This window comes from Brassica napus, chromosome C3 (genome assembly GCF_020379485.1).
Source record: "Brassica napus cultivar Da-Ae chromosome C3, Da-Ae, whole genome shotgun sequence".
NCBI classification, from domain to species: domain Eukaryota; kingdom Viridiplantae; phylum Streptophyta; class Magnoliopsida; order Brassicales; family Brassicaceae; genus Brassica; species Brassica napus.
The window spans coordinates 58,530,893-58,549,261 of record NC_063446.1 but is presented as its reverse complement, the minus strand read 5'-3'; the positions used below and the strand labels follow the sequence as shown (position 1 = coordinate 58,549,261).

The 18,369-nt window shown below is 34.7% G+C and overlaps 2 protein-coding genes across 3 annotated transcripts; both read right to left on the bottom strand.

Annotated features, from left to right (window-relative positions):
- Positions 1 to 177: 177 nt before the first annotated feature.
- Positions 178 to 5,849, bottom strand: LOC106442384 (cation-chloride cotransporter 1). Of its 2 annotated transcripts, XM_048750294.1 has the most exons (14): positions 5,827 to 5,849; positions 5,517 to 5,753; positions 5,103 to 5,249; positions 4,547 to 4,625; positions 4,316 to 4,404; positions 4,123 to 4,237; positions 3,839 to 3,939; positions 3,627 to 3,688; positions 3,086 to 3,313; positions 2,884 to 2,998; positions 2,580 to 2,774; positions 1,896 to 2,296; positions 1,572 to 1,733; positions 178 to 1,445 (listed from the first exon to the last, which is right to left on the bottom strand). In XM_048750294.1, exons 2-14 carry the CDS (start codon positions 5,660 to 5,662, stop codon positions 367 to 369), a joined length of 2,919 nt encoding a protein of 972 aa, XP_048606251.1. In that variant the 5' UTR covers positions 5,663 to 5,753; positions 5,827 to 5,849; the 3' UTR covers positions 178 to 366. The 2 variants fall into 2 exon arrangements, with proteins under 2 accessions (XP_048606251.1, XP_013739530.2); XM_013884076.3 differs by lacking the exon at positions 5,827 to 5,849 and having other exon boundaries at positions 5,517 to 5,798.
- A 287-nt stretch (positions 5,850 to 6,136) lies between these two features.
- LOC106442383 (BTB/POZ domain-containing protein At1g30440) lies at positions 6,137 to 9,618 on the bottom strand. The gene is made up of 4 exons (XM_013884075.3): positions 9,062 to 9,618; positions 8,822 to 8,891; positions 7,432 to 8,670; positions 6,137 to 6,916 (listed from the first exon to the last, which is right to left on the bottom strand). The coding sequence occupies exons 1-4, from the start codon at positions 9,118 to 9,120 to the stop codon at positions 6,314 to 6,316; spliced, it is 1,971 nt and encodes a 656-aa protein (XP_013739529.2). The 5' UTR covers positions 9,121 to 9,618; the 3' UTR covers positions 6,137 to 6,313.
- Between the last annotated feature and the right edge of the window lie 8,751 nt (positions 9,619 to 18,369).

Below are 18,369 nucleotides of genomic sequence, written 5' to 3'. Positions count from 1 at the left end.
TGCCAGCCTATGCCTAATATCATTGACGGGATCAATTAGCCAACTAACATCTATTCTATTTAAAGGGAAGTAAACTATATAAATAATTTTAATTTCATGTGAAATATTATAGAAAATTGTCACTCAAGTAAGCTCGATATCCTTATTAATGGACAACAAAAGATGGCAACAACAAAATTTATCTTGCATGAATTTCCAATTCAATCACTTTCAACAAAAATTGAATTCTTGTACTACAAGGTTAAATATATATATATATATAAACTGTGAAAAAATGTATGAGGAAGAGAGGGAAAAAAACCTAACCTTGAAGGTCAAGGTCTTTGATTTTGTTGGTGAGTATAACAAAAAAAAAAAGATACGAAACTATGTAAACAAAGTTACAACATCTCTGTGATACCCTCTCACGATCAACATCCTCGGGACATTCTCCACCAGCAAATCCATATACTCCATGTAGAAATACGCCGGGTGGTTCAACGGAGGCGGCGGGAGACTAACCAGCACCACCGCGGCCATCCTCGAGTAACTGAGTATGGTCGAGTTCAGTTTCAGCATCGTGTATAGAAACTTCTCCACTTGTTGCTCATTCACCACCATCATTTTCCCGTTTGCCAACCTTGGAGTCGAACCTTGACTCTTTATCTCTCCCAAGTAATCCGAGATTCGTCTCTGCGCAGCATCAAAGGCCTCTAATGAATCTTCTTTGCTGTTTCCTTCTGATCTTATGTCCCACGACTTCATCGTCACCACGATTACTTCCGCTTGCATTCTGAGGTCGTAGAGGAACTTCTTCACGTCGGCCTTTAGTGCTTCCGCGTCTGAATCCTCTTCAGCTATGCAGAAGAGCTGGATCTTGCAGCTCTCGAAGCTTTCTTTCGTCAGAAGAAGCTGCGAGAGGAGAAGCATGAGACCGCCGTCTCTCACGATCCAGTACAAGTCGATTGTTCCGTACTGTCTTTGGTACTCGTTTGGCCATTCCTCTAACCCTTTGATGATGACAACTCCTTTGTTTGCTGTTATGCAGTCGTTGATTATCCCAACAAACGTGGATGGAATCTCTGTTAGATTCTCCCGTCGCCAGATCTCGGGGTAACGCATTACGACAATGTTGGGTTTGAGGTTTCCAAGTCCCATCGTCTGGATGATCCCGCGGAAGCCTTCGGTCATGTTTGGAGCTACAACGATTTCAGCTACGCCTTCGCAACGCTTGTACTCAATGTAGGTGGCTAGTTGTTTGCAGGCTTCTTTTGCTTCTTCAGCACATTCATAGTAGTCACCGTCTAGTATTGAGACAAAGATCGACATTCCACGACCTTTTTTCTTCATACAGTTGGCAAAATCAGCCAGCTTAGGATGGCATGGAACATTCTCTGGGAGCTGTCCCCATGGTCTGCAGAAAACAAGGGGGATTGGATACCAGTTCTTAGGGTGCACTTGATCCGCTGCAATTTGGAGAAAAGATAAGCTTAGATAAATGGACCATCTAATATTTGAACCTAATAAATAAGGCAGGTTCCGGTGTAACAACATATAGAGAATGTATATTATATAACACTTATGTGGCTTACCTCCGAGTGACCTGAGACTACGAAGGGCCAACTGAAAATATGCACTCTTGAAACCATCACCCCAGTCTCCGGCCTTTCCTTTTAGCCCAACGTATTTGTATATAAGACTTGCAAGCGCAATGGCAACGACAGTGAATGACCAAGAAATCAAGAACATGATCACTGCAACCGTACAGAAAAAAAGGGAACATCAAAAAGAGTCTTCATAATAATAAGACATCTCAATCTTCAGGTAAGACAAGACAATTTGTTTTATAGGAATGGACTACAAAAGAAGACTGTACAAAAGACAATCTTCAACAACAAGTATTTGAATATTCATACCTATGCAAAGTGAGGCTCCAACAAAGGAAAGGCTCCAGTGATGGTATTTCCACCGTGGACGCCAACTTGGAGCATCAAGTAGATCAAGCAGGAAACAAGACAAGTTTACTCCCGCGTAGCATAAAAGATAAAACATAGTCACAGTCGGTGTAATAAGATCTAGATTTCCGATAACAACACATCCGATGCAGATCAATGCTGTGAAAAGCGTCGCTATGTGAGGTTCGCTAGTATCCGCAACTTTAAAATAATTCAGGATGGGGAGAATATCATCATTTGCTATAGCCGCAAGCAACCTTGGGGCTCCTGTCAGACTCTGGAGAGCAGCCCCTAAGGTTGAGAGGATGATGCCAACGTGAACAATGAGGGGGAGAGGCCAAGCAACTGTGGCAGTAAGAAGCCTGCAATAGAGGAAAATTACTCTCGTATGAAAATTTTAAAAAAAAATCAAGGTGTTGAAGCGCTAAAAGAACAGGTCTCTGCGACCACTATCAGAAATGCTTAATTTATTCTTGACATATAGACTAAGAAAGTACACCTTTCGTAGGCCCCTAGTAGTTTTGTTTAGTACATTCAGAGCACAAAGCAACTTTTACTATCTTTCAAGTTTATCCATGCTAAATACACCAGATCGGCTTTGAAACAAAAAAAAAAACAAAGAAGTCACACGAGTAACACCGTTACCTATCAGTCAAAAGTTTGTCACGGGTAGCAACAGCTCCAAAAAACAGCACTGAGATCACATACAGTAAGGTGGTTGACAGAGTGGCAGCCAATGTTCCAACAGGAATTGATCTTTGTGTGTCTTTCAGTGAAGCTGATCTATTTGAACCAGCCATAATTCCTGTTACAGCAGGGAAAAATAGACCCACCAACTCACTGAAAAGTAACAAAGAGAACGGTATATAAATTTCAGAGTAACAAATAAACTTACACAAAAACTAGAGTTTTACTATCATAGGCAACAAAAATTCTAGATGTGACTCACTTGAAACTCCAGTATGTGCCTCCAAGTGGATCAGGAATTCCCGCATTATTTGTCATCTGATAAGCAGAACTCCAGTTATCTCTAAAACTTTTTAATCGCAAGCCCGTGATTCCAGCTGTTCAGATCATAACAATGGAAAGGTTAACAGTTTGGGGAAATATATCTCCATGCCTATATCCAACAATATCCTGAAATGGCTTACTGTCAGGATCATCTGTTTTTGCCAAAAACATCCCAATGAATATGCACAAGATAGAGAGCAACACGGGTAGTAGGAAAGCAGGTGCAACCCGATTGATCATCTTCACGCCGCCAAACACAATGAAGCATAGAAGTATAGTCACAACAATTCCATAAATCTGCAAGTCGTGTGAGCTTGGGCTTTGTACTGATTCGGCAACTGCAGTTCCATTAACCTTTGTGATAGTTTCTGCCATTAGAAATGAAACACATATAAGTGGCTAAATGTGACTAATAGGCTAAAGATTTTGTCCTCAAGGAAAACAAGTAAAGGTTTTGTCAGATTTTGGCAGTCAATAATATAGTTCTTGCAAATCCTCGATTGCATATAGGCGTTGCCATTTCCAACAATTGATGAAACAAGTCTTTGACGTCAAGACTAACATGAATAAAGTAGTGATCGAAAAACTGATGAATTACTAAGAGTTGTTGGACATCCTAGTACCCCTTTTCTTTGGTTCACACTTCACAGGTTTCAATTCTTACAAGTTCCACAGTAATACCTCTAAAAATCCCAGCAGCAGGGAACGCTTTTAAAAAAGTCTCCACAGCACCCAAAACGTACCTACATTGATAAGGAAGAAAGCAGATAAATTAGTCATTAGAAGCACTCGGAGACCATGTGAAACTGAACAGAGCACCAGCAACTTAGAGTGTTGAGCTTAAGACTTTCTCCAAGAGAATCTATTTCAAAGGATCCAGAATATACACTTACAGAGCTCCAGCAACTGCATTGCCAAGGAAGAAGCATAAACCTATGCTAATCCCAACCTCCGGACCAAGAGCACGACCAATGAGGTAATATGGTCCTCCACCCTGGAAGTAAAGTAATGCGAGTTATTTACGGAATAAACTTGATGTCCTACATATTGTTCTATCACAAAAGAAAGAGAGAAGTAATAGGGGTGCTAAGTATGGACCAGAAACCCAACGAATGGATGGATACATTTTAACTATTGTAAAAGAAAATTCCGGGTGATATTACAGAAAAATAATTACCTTCATTGCGCCATTTGTCGCAATAGCACTCAAAGATATTGTCGTCAAAAATGTACATAATCCACACAGCAATACCAATACCAGGCTTTGTCCGATACCAGCCATGCCAACAATCCTGAAAATTAAACAGATTAAGACACGCCATGGTGACTTAGCAGATTGTTGTGCAACATCAAGTACTCTGCAGTCTTACCATGTGAAACGGATATAGTATATAATTCCTAAGATGTTTTGCAAGCAGGGAACGAAAACTCCCATCATTGTACCCATCTTGAGAGCAGGCTGCAAGAACATGCAGATATTATAACATCGTGAAAAATTAGAAATGCAGCGATAGTCAGTAAAAATGGGCGCTTAATCAAAACAGCCTGGCAGAAATCATCTAAATTGTGTGAGTTAGAAGCTAATGGGAATAGGAAGATACCTTTGGGTGCCCTTGCATGATGGAGATATCCTCCCCATCTCTAGGGCTAGATGGTGCTGGAATTTGCTCTCCTGTCATGCTGAAGGAGATATTCATCACATTACCACATGTAACATTAAGAGAATATGTGTTTTCCCAAAACAAATGACAACTGTTGACTGAATAAGCAAAGCATAGTTTACGGTAAAAGATGCATTTACACATTGGGAAAATGAAAGAGAGATCCTCATTTCGTTATATAAAAAAAAAAAAAAAAATACAAGACACTTATGAATTCCTGAGAACAACACAAGGCGATAGAAAGCACATCAGTTCTATACTAGAATCATGAATCTTATACATAGTCATAAACACAATTCAAGAAAAGCAAGAAACTTGTATTCAATGACTCCACCGTTTCAGCTCAGACCAAAAAGATCACACTGATCAATCAAAGCAAGAGACCATTTCCAGTAAAGTTCTACCTACCATTTAAAATATTCAAGTAAATATAAAGGTTGATTCATAATTCTAATGTACAATTCTACATGCAAACAACAATTAAAATCGCATGTACCTCTTCAAACCAAGAATGTTCACAAGAGAATCGAAACCAAACAATTCCAGCTTGGATTCCTTCTGATGGCCATTGACTCCATCTTCTGGTATTGGACCCTCCCTTGCACCAGCTCCCATCTCTCCCGGTGCAACTACTCTTATGTTCCTGTCAAAAACCTACAAGCGTGAGACCCTCACCATGAAAGGAAAAAAAAAAAAAAAAGTAAACAATACTGAATCATTCAACATCTCTTTCCAAGGTAAGAAGACCTTAGAATATTCCAATCACACGATTCTTAACCAAATCGCATCCCGTTTCTACTAATCAGTACATGTAATCGTTAATCATCATCATCATCATCATCACCAAAGAGATGATCAATGCACATTCAAAACCACTGTGCTACAACACCACAAGGAACACAAATCATACTTGAGGGTGGAAGAGGAAGATCCAGGATCGATGGATGACATTTCGACAACCGCTCTATCGTGCGCCCCCACCGGCCTGTATTTTCCTCCGCCGAGTCGCGGGAATTCCTCTTCGCCGCCGGCTTCTTCAATGTCGCCCCTATCCATTTCTCCCGCCCGAATCTGGGCAGATCCGTTGCTCCTTTTTTCGCAAATGAGAAGGATATCTCGTCGGAGTTAGAGATCGGAGAGTTTGAATCTGACGAGATATGAGATCGAATTAAAGGAAGAAAGTAACAAAATATTATTAAAAAGAAGTCAAATTAAATTACTATTTGGGGTTTCTAATTTGTAAAGCTGGCGGCTGAAATGTCCTTCGATTTCTTAACATAAAGTCTGCATAATAGTCTTGGTAAGTATAAGTTCAAGTCCTTTTTAATTAACCATTTATTTAACTCTAGTTTAAGCAATCTTCACTTTAACAAACCACTACTTACGTTTACATTAATTAAAGGCTTATGAGTTATCTTCCTCAATCAGAGAGGAAAAACACGTTTCAGACATTTACTGTGATTGTTCTTGTTTTGTAACTCTTATTATCGTCAAAGCAATTATAGATTGCTCTTGTTTTTTAGTTGTTAATTTCCTTAACAAGTTCCAATAATAATGACAATAAAACAGTTTGGTCGTCATACATAGACAATCGAAAATAACACGTGAGAACAAGCACCACTTTGACTACAATGCACATATTTTTTTAACAATGTTAAGCTCTTTCTTCTTCCTTAAAAGCTAAACCATGAAAACTTTTTACCATTTTCACCTTTCAGAACTAATGCTCGAAGCTTTCTTATGCTTCCCACGACGTTCCTTGACATCCTTAAGCTTCTCTATCTTCACATTCTCACTGTTAGACTTTGACACAGACCCTTCTTGAGCACTGCACATCTGATGTGACTTCAGCTTTATACCAAACCCAAGTTTCTTAGAAACATTCTCCCACGTCTTGCCACCACCACCAACCTTACTCGTCTTACCGAGTTTCTCAATCTCCTGTCTCATATTAGAACACTCTTTCTCCAACTCGCAAACCCTCATCCTCATACTGTCCATCCCAACTTTCAAGACTTGATTCTCTCTTACTGCACTTGCCCATCCTCCTCCTCCTCCTTCGGCTGATCCTCCTGCAAATCCGCCGCTTCTTAACTGCCTTGACCCACCATCGAGGTTGTCTGAAACCAGGAAGCATCCAGCTACAGAGGTTCTAAGCTGAAGCTGCTCAAAGAAGAGGACTTGGACGATTACTCTTAGTGGTAATCTGTCGTTCTGCGCCGCGTGTGTGCAAGCTTCTAAAGAGAGCTTCTGGCAGTCTAACAACCTGCAAAGATTCTCTCTCTCTGTTTCCGCTAACCACGGATGATGCTGCAGATCATCAAATGAATAAAAGAAGCAACTTAATAAGTCTTTGTTAAATAAAACAGTAGAGTTGGACATTAGTTTTTTTCGGTTTTTTGGGTTGGTTTATTCGGTTTTTCGGTTTTGGAAACCGAACTATATTTTGGTTTTATTTGGTTCGGAATTCGGATTATTCGGGTAGGTTTTCGGTATTATTATTTATTCCGAATTGAACCAAAATTTGTTTAACATATCGGTTCATTCGGTTAATTTGGTAAAAACAAAAACTCGGTTATGTAAATTTTAATTTTCCGGGTTTATTCAGTTTGTTTCAGGTTATTTCTGTTTATTCAGTTTTTTTGGTTAAATATGTTTCAAACTGATCGGTTCTTGCTTGCGGAACCGAACCAAAAACCGATTAAAATTTTAAAAATGGGCAGATTGGTTTATTGGTTCTACCGGATGTTAAACCGAAAACAGAAAAATTTAGTTTGGTCGGTTCGGTCTTACTTCAGTTCAGCGCTATAAAAAACAATTCTTACCTTTAAGTAAATGTCTATTGCGCGATATAGTCCATCATCCAAGAGCCTAGCACACTCAGGAACAGAACCAGCTAAGGTTTGAAACTTCGGAAGCTTGAGATTAACATCAGGAGCCACTTCAGCAAGATACCCATCAATCAGCTTCGAAACCGCCATCATCGGCGTTATCCTCTGCGGTGATCCCATCAAGTTCCCATCATCCACCGAAGAGCAAGGAGAGCCAACACCACCACCAACAGTCATAATCTGATCAGTACCAAGAAAATGATCCAAGATCCTCTGCACAGAGTCAACATCGTATAGAGTCTCCATCGTATGAGTAAAGCTAGGCATCACAAGATCCTCCAACGCCGCCTGGTCGAGCTGCATCCCTATCCTCTTCTCCAAGTTAGCTACGCAGCTAGGGCTAGCCTTCAGAATCTTGGCGACTCTGAGCATGTCGACGAAGAACTTGGTCGGGACTAAACCTTTTTGCACGGGGAGAAGGTCTTGGATCTCTTCGAGCAAGTGCTTCTGCTCTTCTTCGGAGAGTACCGTCCCTGAGCTGCTGAAACGACCGCTAGCTTCAGGTCCTCCACGGCGTCGTTTTAAACCGGGTAAGTGTTTTCTTGTGTAGTAAGTTAAAGAACCGGCGATGATGTCTTCTCTTACGCCTCCTCGTGAGTCCATGACTGTGATGAGTCTCTTAAAGAGAGGAAAGCTAAGTGTGGACGCGTCCTCGTACCACCAATCTGAGCTAGTGTGTTTAACTCTAGCACCCGTGCTTATGCCGTTCCATAACACGCTGCCACCTGGACTCTGCATGGGGTCCACGACCGGCCATCCGAAAAGGTTCGGGTCTGTTGTTGATGCTCTCACGGCTAGCGACTCTATGCATTTCTTGGTGATGTTTAACTCCTCAGCGTAGTGGGAGACCTCGCTGCAGGTTTGGAGGGCTTTTATTGAGTCTTTCCAGCTTTTGAGGACGACTTGGTTGAGGAAAGTTTCGGTTTGGGAGATTAGGTTTCCTTCGGCGTTCTCTTCAGTCATTTCGAGATGCTCAGCTGCGCATCTGAGGTGTACAACGTTGGAAGCGGTGAGTTCGAGTTTTACACCGTAGCAGAACTTGGCGATTAGCTCGAAGGTTTTGTCTCCGCCGGGAAGATCAGAGATTTGAATGAGACATTTGTCATCATCTGCTTCTTGAGATGCCTCTGCGATGTTTCTTTCCATGACTCCACTTCTAGAGAGCAAAGGAAACTGCACATAGCACAGAATCAAAAAGCCTATAAGAAAAACTTTATTTTTTTTTCTCAAAGAGGAGGCTTGGTACACACTGGTTTCTACAGTAAGTGTAAGGATTCATCAAGAAGAGAGTGTTGTCTTGTTCAAGCAAGCAAATCAAGTTTACCTTGTGGAGATGGAAAGACATTTCCCCAACTTCAACGACAACATCACTTGGAAGTCCAGTTGTGCAAAACCTGTAATATTTGAGCACAAAAAAGAAGAAGACAAAGGAGGAAACTTTGACTCAGTAATGCTGAGACCAAAGGTCTCAAATCCAGTATGAGACATTAGGAGGAGAATCAAGAAGGGGCAAAAAATGGAACAAAGATAGACTATAAAACAAGTAGAGAGCAAGTGAATATACCAAGCCTGGCCTTGTCTCTGGAAAGCATCAGATTTGGATCCCAGCTTCATGCAAGCCATACTTTCTCTCACTCAACAGAATCCAACAAAGAAACTTACAATAGCTAAGCCTCCAAAAACCCTAACGTACAACAACCAAACCAAAAAAAAAAAAACTGCTAATTTTCTCAGAAAGAAAGAGACTTTGGATCTATCCCTTAATACCCAGATCAATTTCACTCAGACATTTGAACAAACACTTAAAAGCTGCCTCCTTTCTCCACACTCAGTAGCTCACATTAATCTTCCAGAAATTAAAACCTCAACGCCCAAAAGAATCACACGGAATGTGTAATAATATAGAGAGATCCCCTTGGCCAAAGCCCCCCACTAAAAGAAACTCAGAATCTTAAATAATCTTATCTGTAACACCAAATTAAAACCTTTTCCCCCAGCAAAGTAATGAAAAGAAAGAAAGAAAAAAAACCAGTTACAGCAAATCAGTTACAAAAAAAAAAAAAAAAAAAACCCAACTAGACAAGAACAGCTAAGCAGAGAAGTAACTTGCCAGTTCTTGTTGCTTTATACGAGAAAATACATATAAGGGGACCATATAGCCAATTGATTGATGTCTGGTAATAAGGAAAAGTAAAATTAAATATAGTTAATATTTTTGTGTTTTTGTATTGGTTGCTTTAGAATTAAGAAACTTTATTTTAATCCATAGTGTAATAAAAGGTGGACATTTGAAAATCTCGAAATTTATATTAGAAGAATTTTTTTTTATTATTATTATGAGCACATGCACTTGGAGGGTCCTTCACTCCTTTGTATCTTCAAACATACTCATTGTGTTGATTCTTGAAATTAGCAAACATTTTTGTTTGTAGCTAAAATTACATAAAGTGTGAAAGTTTGATTAATTACGTCCTAATCTTTACTCAAAGAATCCAATCCTTCTCACTAATCTTTGGCGTGCGAGTAAGGTTATAATATGCTCACTCTCCGTAGAGACCATTTTATAGATACCATACAAGTATATGATTATGAAAGTCATACAATTTTTATCTTTTTTTTTGTGACAAAATACAATTTTTATCTTGCAGTAAATATGGGATTTTAATAAGTTTTTGTTAATATATAGTAATTGTTTGTAATGTTTTTGTTTGCTAAGAAATTGTTTGTAATGTTTATTACATTTTTGTCTTTGCTTTCTAATTTTAAATAGTTCTCCACATTGTAACTTTAAAACTATCTTCAATGTTACGTTATAATATATGAAGAAGCTCTCCAGTATATTTTATACAAATATAAAGAAATGTTATTTTTTTGATATAGGGAAAATAGTAACCTTTATGTTAAAGAAAAAATATATTTTATATATAACATCTAAAGTTAAATATAGAATTGAGTTGAAAATGCCCTAAATAATTTGAAGGTGATTACTGTAGCTGGGAATTCGCTTTGCTGATCAAAATTAAGGATAAGTGCCGTCAGTCTTCCTACCACTTTTTAACAACTGACTAAACATAACGCTATACATATGTTTATAAAAAAGAAAAAGACAATGTAATATGCTTAAATTTCGAAACCAATAATGCGAACTTGGCGAAGTCAGAAAGACATTATTGACAAAAATATTCCTCTATTATTAGTGACTGACTGAATGTGATTTTGTCCGTACTATCTATCTAAGCATGTGGTTGAAGCTTCCTTGTCCGACGAAATTGGTTTTGGCTATAACCAGCATGGCCACGTGAAGATTAATTGAGCCTCTCTCCAGCTTATATCGTTGGTTTTAAGTTTTGCATTTCTCAACTCTCCACTAAAAACTGAACCAACGACTTCGATAAATAATAAGTTAACTACTAATGATTATATCATGCTTTAAACTGTGCCCTGACGACGATTTTAAGTAAAATCATTTGAAAATTTGAAGTTTTGTCCGGGCTTCTAGCCGTGCACTGACTCAAGAATAAACCATGTGTGGTAATGATGAATCTAAAGAATTCTAATGAAATTCTTACGTGGCAACCATTAGGGAGAGCCCTATTCAAATTCCATACATATGATTCATATACAAAGGATTTTATATATTGTTAAAGATAAAGTAATTATATTGCGGCTAATTTCATTTTAGAAACAGGGCAAAAATATCACAAAAATTCTTTTCAAAAAATCAGCACTTTTACATGAATGGCATGTAGAATGCTTAGAGACTATATATACGTTTACTGTTTACATAGTTACTATGATAACGCATGGTGAGTTTATTTATATATATTATCGATAGTTTCTTTTATATATTTGATCATTTTATGTATATATATAAAATATTTTTATTGTTATTATATAATTTTTTTCCGATGGATCAGATCAATTTTTATTAAAAATAATGGAACAAAACTATAATTAATACATCATGGGTTGATCGGATTGGACATTAAACAAATTATGACATAAAAACCTTATTTTTTCCATCGAACACCTTCTTAAAAAAATGAACAGTATTGTTTTCACAGTTGAATTATTTTGACTTTTATCTTCCTTATGGTTTTGAAAGCTTTCAAATCAACCATCGAATTGATACATGTCATTTTAATGTTTTTAGTCGTATACTTAAGGAAAACTTACATTTTTGTAATTTAATGTCGTTTTAAAAATTCAAAATATAACATATAAAAAAAAAATCTAACATATAAAAAAAATATAACATATAAGGTGTCCTCATCTGTTTTGTATTTTAAAGTCAGTTTTTAAAACAAAATATAACATATAAGGTTTCTTTATTTTTGTAATTTAAAGTCATTTAAAAAAATTCAAAATATAACATATAAGAAAAAATCTAATTGTTTTATTATATGGTTAATGTGATTGTTTATTTTTTTAATAATATAAAATTAAACAAAATGAAGAAGGATGCAAAAATTGTTATCAAATCTTTATTATTCATAATCATTAATTTTTATATATATGTAAATCATATTAGGTAATTTCGTAGCTTTTATTTAGGAAAAAAATACACGCTTCTTATATTCTAGGTTATTATAATGTTCTCTAGTGGACATTAAACGAATTATGACATAAAAACCCTATTTTTTCCCTCGAACACATTCTTGAAAAAGTGAACAGCATAGTTTTCACAGTTGAAGATTTTGACTTTTATCTTCCTTATGGTTTTGAAAGCTTTCAAATCAACCATCGAATTGATACATGTCATTTTAATGTTTTTAGTCGTATACTTAAGGAAAACTTACATTTTTGTAATTTAAAGTCGTTTTAAAAAATTCAAAATATAACATATAAGAAAAAATATAACATATAAGAAAAATATAACATATAAGGTGTCTTCATTTTTGTGTGTTTAAAGTCGTTTAAAAAAACATATAAAGTTTCCTCATTTTTGTAATTTAAAGTCATTTTAAAAAATTCAAAATATAACATATAAGAAAAAATCTAATTTTTTATTATATGGTTAATGTGATTGTTTATTTTTTTAATAATATAAAATTAAACAAAAATGAAGAAGGATGCAAAAATTGTTATCAAATCTTTATTATTCATAATCAATAATTGTCATATATATGTAAATCATATTAGGTAATTCTGTAGCTTTTATTTAAGCAAAGAATACACACTTCTTATATTTTAGGTTAATATAATGTTCTCTAATGGACATTAAACAAATTATGACATAAAAACCTTATTTAGTCTATTGAACACATTCTTGAAAAAATGTGAACAATATTGTTTCCACAGTTAAATTATTTTGACTTTTATCTTCCATATGGATTTGAAAGCTTTCAAATCAACCATCGAATTGATACATGTCATTTTAATGTTTTTAGGCGTATACTTAAGGAAAACTTACATTTTGTAATTTAAAGTCGTTTTAAAAAAATTCAAAATATAACATATAAGAAGATTCTAACATATAAGAAAAATATAACATATAAAGTGTCCTCATTTTTGTATTTTAAAGTCGTTTTTAAAAAAAAAAAATAACATATAAGGTTTCCTCATTGTTGTAATTTAAAGTCATTTTAAATTTTTTGAAATATAACATATAAGAAAAAATCTAATTTTTTATTATACGGTTAATGTGATTGTTTATTATTTTTAATAATATAAAATTAAACAAAAATGAAGAAGGATGCAAAAATTGTTATCAAATATTTATTATTCATAATCATTAATTGTCATATATATGTAAATCATATTAGGTAATTCTGTAGCTTTTATTTAAGGAAAGAATACACACTTCTTATATTTTAGGTTAATATAATGTTCTCTAGTCCACAATTATGACATAAAAACCTAATTTTTTCCATCGAAAACATTATTGAAAAAAGTGAACAGTATTGTTTTCATAGTTAAATTATTTTGACTTTTATCTTCCATATGGTTTTGAAAGCTTTCAAATCAACCATCGAATTGATACATGTCATTTTAATGGTTTTAGTCGTATACTTAAGGAAAACTTATATTTTTGTAATTTAAAGTCGTTTTAAAAAAATTCAAAATATAACATATAAGAAAATTCTAACATATAAGAAAAATATAACATATAAGGTGTCCTCATTTTTGTATTTTAAAGTCGTTTAAAAAAATAAATAACATATAAGGTTTCCACACTTTTGTAATTTAAAGTCATTTAAAAAAATTCAAAATATGACATATAAGAAAAAATCTATTTTCTTTATTACATGGTTAATGTGATTGTTTAATTTTTTTAATAATATAAATTTAAAAAAAATGAAGAAGAATGCAAAAATTATTATCAAATCTTTATTATTCATAATCATTAATTATCATATATATGTAAATCATATTAGGTAATTCCGTAGCTTTTATTTAAGCAAAGAATACACACTTTCTATATTTTAGGTTAATATAATGTTGTCTAGTGTTATATAATTGTGGATGTGACACCATTAGATTAAACTATACTTTATATTAGATGCTCTAGAATTCTTTGAAATGGAATTTAGAAGGCATTTAGAGTGCCACCTAGGATTTGAGTTTTTTTTTAATTAATACAAAAGTAAGGTTCTAATTTTTCAAATGCTTCTCAATTAATATATTGGGGATTATTTACTGGCCTACACCAATCTTTGTTTTATTTAGGACTTTTTGCAGAATTGACCTATAACTTAAAGTCAAACACAAAACTAACCTCCTTTTTTTTTGAAAATTGGTTTTGCCCTATTCATCCCACAAGTTCATATAATTTACGAAAATGCGATCAGTTTTTTTTTTTTTTTTTTTCGAAAATGACATTTTTACTCTCTCACCCTCATTATCTTCAAGTAATTACAAGATTGCCATTGTCATCAATACCACAACCACCATGAACAACCAATTTGAAGCTCTTAATGCTCTCAAAATCGATTTACCCTTCTTCCTTTTCCATTCTTGTGAACTAAACACAACATATCTCTCATTTTCTCTCCACAATGAGCTAAAAAAATTCAAGATTTTGATTCTAAATTTTTTATGGTTCATAGAGTCATAGAAGCTAACGATTCTGGGTGAGTTACTTTCGTTTGTGATTCTGTGTGCTTGGAGAAGCCCTATGTATGCTAAGGAACTTATCTCACCAATTTAAGGTATGACATCGAGTTTTTTTCCAGATCTGTTCGTCAGACGACTTACTTGGCTGTAGACAATTTACCTGGAAGTCGTCTGGTCAACGCAGAGGTTATTTTTGCAATTGACTTTGAAATTTGTAACCTGAGACGACTTAAAGTTAAGTCGTCAGTTTTTGTTTGGTTTCAAAAAAATTTCCAAAGAACCTAGACGACTTACATTTCAGTCGTCATAGGTTAGTTTTGCATTTGACTGGATAATTTCAGAAGTTTGACTTCCCCAGACGACTTACATTTCAGTCGTCTGGCGAAAATTAAAATAATAATATTTTTTTAAAAGTAGACGACTTACAGTTAAGTCGTCATAGGTTAGTTTTGCAATTGAAAAAAAAAACTTCAAAATTTAATTATACACAGACGACTTATAATTCAGTCGTCCACGAGATGACTTACTTGTAAGTCATCCAGGATTTTTTTCCGAGATTCTGGTCAAACCTCGTAAATCCTGGACGACTTACATTTCAGTCGTTTTGTGGACGACTGAATTATAAGTCGTCTGTATATAATTAAATCTTGAATTTTTTTTTTCAATTGCAAAACTAACCTATGACGACTTAACTGTAAGTCGTCTACTTTTAAAAAAATATTATTATTTTAATTTTCACTAGACGACTGAAATGTAAGTCGTCCAGAAAAGTCAAACTTCTGAAATAATCCAGTTAAATGTAAAACTAACCTATGACGACTGAAATGTAAGTCGTCTAGCTTTTATGGAGTTTTTTTTAGCCAAACAATAGTAGACGGCTTATTTTTCAGTCGTCCGAAATAACAGATTTCAAAGTCAATTGCAAAAATAACCTCTGCGTTGACCAGACGACGTATAGTTTGTCATCTGGACAACTTAGATTGAAGTCGTCCGCGTCTTCTCCGCTAGTTTTTAAGTCTTCTATGTTAGTTTTTGAATAACTTGTATTTTTAAGAGTGATAAGTAACTTCAAGATATGTAAAACTCATATTTACACAATATGTTCTCTCCCTTAGTTTTACTAAATTTGACTAAGTTTTTCAACGCAAACTTATAATAAAATATGATATGTTTTGACTAGTTACTATTGTTTGTTTCCATCTCTTAAGTATTATTGTTATAGACAATAATGATGACTATTGTTATGAGTTGGAAGAAGTGTTAAAATGCTTCTTAAAATGTTGTATCAATATAAAGCTACCAACATTCTTGTTTATTAAGATGAGAAAAAGGCCATTGGAGTTTATTATTGCATATGAGAGATCCAAAGATAAGAAAAAGGCTACTGAAGTCTATTATTTCATTGATTTGTAAATGTGTAAACACATTGTTAGCACATTTAATACATCTTGGAAAACATTATTACTGATTTTACAAAAAATTCACAACTAAAAGAGTAGACATGTAATTCACAAAACAGACCACAAACAAAACTATTATAGATCATTCCTCTACAAAGACAAGCTTGGATCCACTTGAGTAGACAAGACCACACGACTTTTAAGAAGTCCAGACGACTTCTAAGAAGTCCAGACGACTTCCAGGAAGTTCAGACGACTTTGTCAGAAGACTTTTAGGAAGTTCAGACGACTTCCAGACGACTTTACAGGAAGTCCAGACGACTTTACAGTAAGTCCAGACGACTTTACAGGAAGTCCAGACGACTTTGTCAGAAGACTTCCAAGAAGTCCAGACGACTTCTAGACGACTTCCAGATGACTAACAGGTAAGTCGTCCCAGAAGTCTTCCAGATCTGAAAAACCTGCATATTAAATCCAGATCTGAAAAACCTGCATATCCAAAAACGTTCAAATGGCTTAAAAACATAAAAAATAAGTGAAAGATTAGATAAATCTACCTTTACAGAACACACAAAAATACATATCTAAAAATAATAGATCTACCTTTAAATTAGTGGAAGATGAGTACCATCTAATTAAAAACCTGCAAAAAGATAGATTAGTAAGAAAGACATGAGACAAAACTGGAAAATTCATATAAAGTTTGGTGTTTTCAAGTCAAAGAGATTAGAGTGGGTTTGGAGAGTTTTAGTTTGAGAAAAAAGTAAGAACTTTATACAACAAGAAGTTATTAAGTGAAGAAAAATCAGACATAAGAACTTACCAAAACGCTCAGATCTATTATGAAAGGGAGACTTCGTCAGAAGACTTCCATGAAGTCCAGACGACTTCCTGGAAGTCCAAACGACTTCCTGGAAGTCCAGACGACTTCCTGGAAGTCCAGACGACTTTGTCAGAAGACTTCCAAGAAGTCCAGACGACTTCGAGACGACTAATAGGTAAGTCGTCCAAGAAGTCTTCCAGATCTGAAAAACCTGCATATCAAATCCAGATCTGAAAAACCTGCATATCCAAAAACGTTCAAATGACTTAAAAATAGAGAAAATGAGTGGAAGATTAGATAAATCTACATTTATAGAACACACAAAAATACATATATAAAATTAATAGATTTACCTTTAAATTAGTGGAAGATGAGTACCATTTGATTAAAAACCTGCAAAAGAGATAGATTATTAAGAAATACATGAGACAAAACTGAAAAATTCATATAAAGTTTGGTGTTTTCAAGTCAAAGAGATTAGAGAGAGGTTGGAGAGTTTTAGAATGATGAACATTACATTTTTGTTGCAGCCATTTGAGAGGAGGAGAGAGAAATTGTAAATTTTTCTTTATATAGGGAGACAAAAAATCCAATTAGGTTAAATATTTTTGACTCAGACGACTTCCTGGACGACTTACATTTTAGTCGTCTGGTGAAGAAATTGAAACAGATGACTTACATGTAAGTCGTCCAGAAGAGTTTAATATTTTTAGCGGGAAATTAAATATTTTTAGCGGGAAACTTAGATAGAAGACTTTCCAGACGACTTACAAGTAAGTCGTCTGGTTTAAATTATTTAAGCGGGAAAATAATTTTTTTAAATAAATTTTAGGAGGGAATATTTGGACGACTTACATGTAAGTTGTCTGTTTTAATTTCTTCACCAGACGACTGAAATGTAAGTCGTCCGAGTAAAATGATCCGGTTAGGTTAAAACATACATTGGTAAAACTAAAGGTTCAGTACGATGTGGACAGCTGAAATATACGTCGTCCGAGTAAATTATTCAACAGACGACTGAAATATAAGTCGTCCACACCCTAAACATAACCCCTTAACTTAATTATCTAATTAAAGACTTCATAAAATCAAATCAAACTTGAAAAGTGTTTACTATACACATAAATAAACACATATAGGTGAAAACTAATTTTTGAAAAACACATTTTAGTTTTCCAAAATCTAACCCTAACAATACATACAATACTATAACATATGTTTGCCAAACTCCTAAACCAAAGTATTTCATGATTCACTACTTCCACTCATCTATCTTCAAAACAAATCTATTTTATCATAACTTAATTTATATCACTTAAAACTGTTTATAATTACTTGATTTTTATTTTTCACGCATCAAAATATTTTTTTACAAGATTTATAAATTATTTTTAAAATAAACTGGTACCAGACGACTTACACTTCAGTCGTCTAGACGACTTCCAACATCTCAGACGACTCAGACGATTTACTAGGGCTATATTCGTAAAAATGGCGTCTGTTTTTTTGTTTGATCACAAGGGACTGAGCTGTAATTTCACTAGACTTTTATGTTAGTTTTGCATTTGATTCAAGTTTGAGTATAGGTTTGGG

Excerpts from the sequence above, each read along its gene's own strand:
- LOC106442384 (XM_048750294.1), bottom strand. The coding sequence starts at position 5,662 with ATGGATAGGGGCGACATTGAAGAAGCCGGCGGCGAAGAGGAATTCCCG. Across the intron at positions 5,250-5,516 it reads TCTTCCTCTTCCACCCTCAA|GAACATAAGAGTAGTTGCAC; the intron begins GTATGATTTGTG and ends GGTTTTTGACAG. Across the intron at positions 1,734-1,895 it reads TGGAGCCTCACTTTGCATAG|TGATCATGTTCTTGATTTCT; the intron begins GTATGAATATTC and ends GTACGGTTGCAG.
- LOC106442383 (XM_013884075.3), bottom strand. The coding sequence starts at position 9,120 with ATGGCTTGCATGAAGCTGGGATCCAAATCTGATGCTTTCCAGAGACAA. Across the intron at positions 8,892-9,061 it reads CAGAGACAAGGCCAGGCTTG|GTTTTGCACAACTGGACTTC; the intron begins GTATATTCACTT and ends CAAATATTACAG. Across the intron at positions 8,671-8,821 it reads TGTCTTTCCATCTCCACAAG|TTTCCTTTGCTCTCTAGAAG; the intron begins GTAAACTTGATT and ends TGCTATGTGCAG.